Below are 6788 nucleotides of genomic sequence, written 5' to 3' on the forward strand. Positions count from 1 at the left end.
AAGGGGTTGCAGAAAGACTATTCCTCGCTTAAAGCGTTCGGAGAAAAATATTTCGCCTCTACATTGAGTATTGAAGTACCCATCAATTCAACACCAGGGCTTGTAGAAATACTTTCCCTCGTTTAAAAGGTTCTGAGAAAAGAAACATTTCGTCTCATACTTACGCCAGTTCGATGATTTACTCGATCTTCAAGTTCCCGACAAAGTGGAAAGGCTCTTTAGACTCCGGCTCGCAGATGGCGATGATTGGTGGGAGGAAATCATTTGCATACCGCACGACAAAGGCCGATTGGCTCTTCCGGCTGTCAATCACCGACCTGTCAGTTCTCCTCGCCGAAGATGAAGTTCTGCTCAACTCGCTCAGTTGTACCCGGCACTCAACAAGGAAACACAACAGAAGTTATGTGCAAGCAAAATGTCACTCCTGTGTGTTAAAGGTAATTAGCTTAAATTCAACACCTCAGTAAGCTTATGAAGTGAAATTTATTTTGAAAAAAAATGTTTGCTTTCTGCCAACCTTTTTTTTATTATTTGTCTTTTTTTTAAGTAAAAAAGAGGATATGTTAAGAGCTATTACATTACTGACGGCAAATCAGACTCAACAAGGTTTCTCTGTGGTACTTGTTGAACAAACAAACGAGTTGTTGGGGGAAACAACTTTCTGCTTTAAAAATGCAACCCTTTTATGTATTTAAGTTAAGGTAATTTCTTATCAGTGTCCAGATGGTTTTGCATTTTAATCTGTCTGTATGTTTTGTGTTGCATTAAGTTCTGGCGCTGTTTTTTCTCTTCCCCGGGAGACTGTGTGTGTGTGTGGTTTCCCCCTGCCCTTATTTGAAGGTTGCTTTTTGCACAGCTGGCGGGTGTTTTTGCTGGAGATGGTGCGAGAGAAGCGGGCGCGTGTCCCCATCCCCTGGCGCGCGCGCTGCACCTCCCTGCAAAAAGTGGCCAGGTTCCTCCTTCAGCAATCCTGAGCTGCCCACCTTTTTATGGCTGCACTTGCATTTTAGCTGCACCAGAGCCCTCCTTGCCGTGAGTAAGGCGTATCCATGGAGGGAGAGATGGCATTCTCATGGCGCCTCGCCCATTTATAGGTGTGGTTGGCAAGTTCCTATCCCAATTATGGGGTTCAGCTCAATTAGAATCGGTGTCAAGGTCACCGCTGAGCGAGACTGCCGCCGGCTACGCCCACCTGCTGAACAGTTAAATTGCACAGCTGCAAATGCTTGGCAGCGGCTCCAGTTTCTTTATGGCACTTCATCGCAAAATCAAAAGTCGGTTATCACGAAAGAAAAACGTGCCTTTATGTGGCGCCTTTCACGACTTCAGGATGTCCCAAAGCGCTTTACAGCCAATGAAGTACTTTTGGTGTGTAGTCACTCTTCCATATTTATGAAAGGATACACTTGTTTTGCAGGCAGTTCAGAGAAGGTTCGCTAGGTTGATTCCGGGGATGAGGGTGTTGACCTTATGAGGAAATGTTGAGTAGGTTAACATAGAAACATAGAAAATAGGTGCAGGAGTAGGCCATTCGGCCCTTCGAGCCTGTACCACCATTCAATGAGATCATGGCTGATCATTCACCCTATTCATTGTAATTCAGAAGAATGAGAGGTGATCTTATCGAAACATATAAGATTATGAGGAGGCTTGACAAGGTGGTTGCAGAGAGGATGTGTCCACTGGTGGGGGAGACTAGAACTAGAGGGCATGATCATAAAATAAGAGGCTGCCCATTTTGAGCTGAAATGAGAATTTGAAACTGAATGTCCTCATTCAGTTCTTCAACCAATTTCCGTTCCTTTTCATCCAAAATATTGCGCAAAGTAGAAAATTCAGAGTCGATGAGGTCCTGCGATTGATTCGACTGCTCCTACACCTCTGCTTCCGCTCAGCAGGTTCCCGGGGATCTGTGGAATTTGCTGCCTCTGGAAGCTGGGACATTAAATAAATTTAAGACAAATAGACAGTTTCTTTAACGATAAGTGGTTATGGGGAACGGGCAGGGAAGTGGAGCTGAGTCCATGATCAGATCAACCATGATCTTATTGAATGGTGGAGCAGGCTCAAGGGGCCATATGGCCTACTCCTGCTCCTATTTCTTATGTTCTTATGTAATGTAGGAAAGGCAGCCAACCTGTGTACAACAAGCTCCCACAAGCAGCAATGTGATAATGACCAGATAATCTGTTTTTGTTATGTTGGTTGAGGGATAAATATTGGCCAGGACACTGGGAAAACTCCCCTGCTCCTCTTCAAAATAGTGCCATGGGATCTTGTACATCCACCTGAGAGGGCTGATGAGGCCCCGGTTTAAAGCATCATCTGAAAGACGACACCTTCGACAGTGCAGCGTTCTCTCAGCACTGCACTGGAGTGTCAGCCTGGATTATGTGCTCAAGTCCCTGGAGTGGGAGTTATAGTGGAGAATAATGGATTTTTAGTAACTTAGTAGGTACTGTTCTCATTAGGGCTTCAATATGATCAAGAACTAAAGGAAGCAGTTGGTGACTGTTCTTAAGAGTGGAAACCAATGTATACAGTACACTTCCAGATAACCATTATTCTTATAACTCTGCAGATGCACTAGTGTATTTTTGGCTGATGGTTCATATCTGACATAAAACCTAAGAGTTTTAATGTAACCTGATCAGAGACCAATTTAAAAAAAGTTACTGCTTTCCAATCACTTCCCATACCATTTTAAATGAGTGCAATTCATATTTTGAAGTATTTAAGAAGTCCTGTTTGCTATACAGTGAGAATAATGAGATCATTTGAACCAAAATGCTTCTCACAAATATCAACCCCATTAATGTCGATGTCCTGGTGAAAATTATGCATGGTTGTTCAGCCCCTTCCCTTGTGAATTTACAAAGCCATTGGCCCTAAAACTACTTGGGCTCGAAATTCAGAGCTAGTGCTCCCCACACCTTTGTGGCCATTAGCACCAAAATTTTTGAGTGGCTGGGCCACCCCATATTGGGCTCCAAAAGTGAACAAATGGGTTCCAGCGCTAATGAACCCTTCCAAAGTGGATTTTTCAGCGGCGTGGCTGTCTTAATTTGAGCGTTATCATCACCTGAGAAATTCAGCATGGAGGTAAGGGTTTCTAATGAGCCAGCTGCTCCCTGCCTTTTTTAAAGGCCAGGGTTTACAGCAAGGCCCTGAGTCTGGAAGGAGGGCTGGTGTAAGAGGTGCAAGAAAGCCAACAGATTTACTAATATGGAGCTGGATACACTGGTGAATGGTGTGGCGGACAGAAGAATAATACTGTTTCCTGACGTAGAGAGACCTGGCAGACTGCCAGTACATAATGCATGGAGGGAGATTGTAGGGGAGGTGTCGGGCACCTCCATATATGGGGGGGGGGGGGTGGTGATGTGTAGCCCTCAGCCCAACGTGTGTGCAGTCAATGGCACCCTGCACCCTCGGGAAGCCTGCCATTCTGGCAAATCCGGCCTGCCGCTCCACCTGTTTGTCCCTTGTCATCAGGAAGGAGATTCTCCTGTTCAGTGCATCTGTGACCTGCCGGATGTGCCGAGAATTGGGAGACGTTGCCAATGTCAGCAGACTGGAATGACCCGTTGCGTAAAAATTCAAGGTGATGGTGACCTTGGTCTCCATAGTGAGGGCGGTCCTGAGGCGTGTTTGAGGCCGCAGATCTTCGCTTAGGACAGTGCAGAGCTTCCTCAGTACTTCCATCCAAAAATCGTAGCCTTTGCAGGATTGCTCATCAGTGAGCTGGAGGAAGGAGAACCGAGGTTGGTAGACCCATGAGGATATGGCCTCCTTTCCCCATGTCTGCGTTGGCCACCTCCCCTGGCAGCTGCCTGCTGGCCATCTTCTTGGTCCTCCTCATTCTCGGGCTCCTGTGGAGGTTCTTGCTGGAAAGGCCTACAGTCCTCTGCTAAACGGTCAGAAGTGAAAGTTCTACAAAAGTCTGTCAACCTCTGAGCAGCACTCCGCAGGTTGAATGAAGCCAAAACAATTACTAGAACTTATTGCACTTTAAATTCAAATCAAAACTTAATTAAACTATTTTCTTGGCAAAGGGCCGCGATCCCGGCAACACTCCAGTGGTGTCGTGTTTGAGCACCGACTCGAATACCTGGCGGAGGCACTGCCTGAAGTCCTGCCTTTTTATCGGTGAAGATCCAGGTGGTGGCCCGGCCGCTGCTTCTCTCACCGCACGAAAATCGTCCTTTACTCCGGCTTCACCGCGCCGTTTCCAGCAGAAGTGAGCACCGCTGAAATCCCCCCCCCCCCCCCCCCCCCCACTGCCCGAGCTGAATATGGCTTGGAGAGGGAAAAGTTGGCGTCTCTTCGGCGACGGTGAATTTCGGGCCCCGTCACTCCTGGTGTTTGTCTGAAATTCTTCTTTCTGATTTTTGTTTTTCTGGTTAAAGGCTTTAGCTTATTTATTGTAAATGGAGTATATTGTAAATGGAGTAACAGCTCACCGCATAGAGTCAGGAATTTCAGATAAATGTGACTTTTTTGTAGATGTGTATCCCAGGGTGTCGAGGAAATAATTAGCTTAAATTAACTCAGGCGGAGACTTTCAGAACTGCACTTCGAGAGAATTTATTTTAAAAAGCAAGATATATCTCGGAGAGCCTGCTTGGACCGTACCAAGGCAAAACTCTGTCGTACAAGCAAATTGCACTTATCTTTATACAGAAATTGAATACAGAAATAGAAAAGAATCTTATTCATTAGTCCCGCGAGTACAAAGGTCGTCTCGGGAGGTGCACACTCTATCTGTCCTTGCATAGTTTTTTTCTGTTCACAGCCTAATAAGCAGAATCAAAAGGAGACTCCCTTTAAATACCAGATGGTCATTTAATTGCATCTCTAAGTTTCAAGGCTAAAAAGCGTGGCTATTTTTCTAGTCTTATTATTTCTTTAAGCATAGCAAAAAAAAAACAGAATTTAACCCTTCCCTCTAAATTAAGCCAGGTGTTCATAGTTTCTCTCTTCCACACAGGGCTATTCACTTTTTACACAATGGGTTGAATTTCAACCGATGGTTGTCAAGTCGATTCTGCACGGAGAGGGTTAAAATTAAATGTGTGATAAAGGAAATGACCTGTATTTTTATTAAGACATTTTTTGTTTTGTTTTAAGGTATAACCTTTTTTATATCCAGTAACCCATATTTGTGATATTCATGTGATATTTGTAGGATTGTAACTGAGTACATGGAGTTTTTGCCAAGGTTGTACTTATTTCGATTAATATTGTGTGCAGAGGATTCAAAGTCGATCTTTGGCTAAACCCTCGGTAGGCATCTTGGGTTGGCTAACTATCCGCTAAATGGTCTGGGGTGTGGTGTTGGTCTTTTTCCGTTACTCCAGATGGGTTGGTTGCCTTTAAGTTTATGGGAGGAAGATTTTGCCTTGTGAAATGAAAGAGGCAGATTGCATGGTCTTTCACTGCTCTCGTACCCATTTTGGATATCCCACAAGTGCTTTATCCATGTTTACCATTGGAAGTGCTAATAGGATCTCTTCACTTTTTTTTCATTTTGTTCTTGCTCATCTAGTAGCCTTGGGAAGTTTTACAACATTAAAAGATGCTCTAGAAATGCAAGTTGTTGGGGCATTTTAGAGCTAACCATGTATTAGGGGACTGGAGTCACAGATCAGGTAGGGATGACTGGTTCTCCAGTTGCATTTTTACAATAGTCCTGGAGCTTTTAATAGTTATTTTCTGTTGGTTGCTCACATCACCAGATTTATTGAATTCAGTTTCGCAGCATGTCTTGGTGGGAATTGAACTGTTGACCTGTGGGGTGCTAGTTCTGTAGGTTATCGTGCCCCCCCGAGCAGTGCCCAAGTAGAAAAGAGAATGAAAATGGAGTAAAGAAAAAAGCAACAGCCAAGGTAGCCCGCTCAGAGCACCAGCTAATAAATTGTGACTCCACAAGATTAGCCAGGTACATACAATTAGGCAAACAGTGAGAGCTGTGGTATCGTGTATTTGTGTGGAATGAGGAAGAGCTAGAAGTTTTCCTAACTTTGGTTATTCACTTTCCTCAGGAGATTAAATAAATTGGATAAAACCTATTTGGTGCAAATTGTGCATGAGCCGTTGGGAGGAGACAATTAAGGGTGACTGATGGTCTCCTCTTCTTCAATTAATTTTTATGTTATTACATTAAAGTTAAAGCAATTAGAATTGTTTTATTTTTTAACTATCCGCAAGCATACGGTCAAATTTAAAATGGATTCTTTCTCTCTTGTCTTGACTCCGATTCTAGAATATTTGTAGATGCAGGAAATGGCTTTCCTGGAAACTTATGTCAATAGATGTTATTTTAACAGGATACACACATCCTGATGTCCACAACACACTGCAGAATTTTCTAAAGCTACTTCCTTTTGAGTGACGTTAGGCTTGTTACTAGTCTTTATATACAGTACCTCAGAGTATTATTTGATTATTAGGTCAAGTTCTGAGGACCAAGTACATTCTATAAAATTAAATTCCATAGCTTACTTCATGTCGTATTGTATTTGCATGAGTGAGGCAAACTGTGTAACTTGAATATTATATGAAGTGGCATTCAGCATTCTGTTTCCAAAACAGTATTGTTTTGTTATAGGTCATACTTTTTGAATAAGAAAGTAATAGGTTAGTAACGTGTAGTAAACCTTCTGCTGATCTAACGAACACAATTACCTCACCTAGCGTGTATATTAGAGGAAGTTGTATGGAATGGAATGAAGTATAATTTGTCATACTTTGAAAAGGATTTTGAAGGAGACTGGTTTGTGCAGTAT

The 6788-nt window shown here is 43.3% G+C and overlaps 1 protein-coding gene across 1 annotated transcript in view; it reads left to right on the plus strand.

The window, feature by feature from the left end:
• Window positions 1-344: 344 nt before the first annotated feature.
• LOC139227523 (protein unc-13 homolog C-like) overlaps window positions 345-6788 on the plus strand; it is an 801204-nt gene continuing 794760 nt past the window's right edge. Inside the window, exon 1 of the mRNA XM_070858323.1 lies at window positions 345-437. Within this exon, the coding sequence (XP_070714424.1) occupies window positions 416-437 (22 nt within the window). The 5' untranslated portion in view covers window positions 345-415. The remainder of the gene's footprint in view (window positions 438-6788) is intronic.

This window comes from Pristiophorus japonicus, chromosome 17 (assembly GCF_044704955.1).
Source record: "Pristiophorus japonicus isolate sPriJap1 chromosome 17, sPriJap1.hap1, whole genome shotgun sequence".
Taxonomy (NCBI): domain Eukaryota; kingdom Metazoa; phylum Chordata; class Chondrichthyes; family Pristiophoridae; genus Pristiophorus; species Pristiophorus japonicus.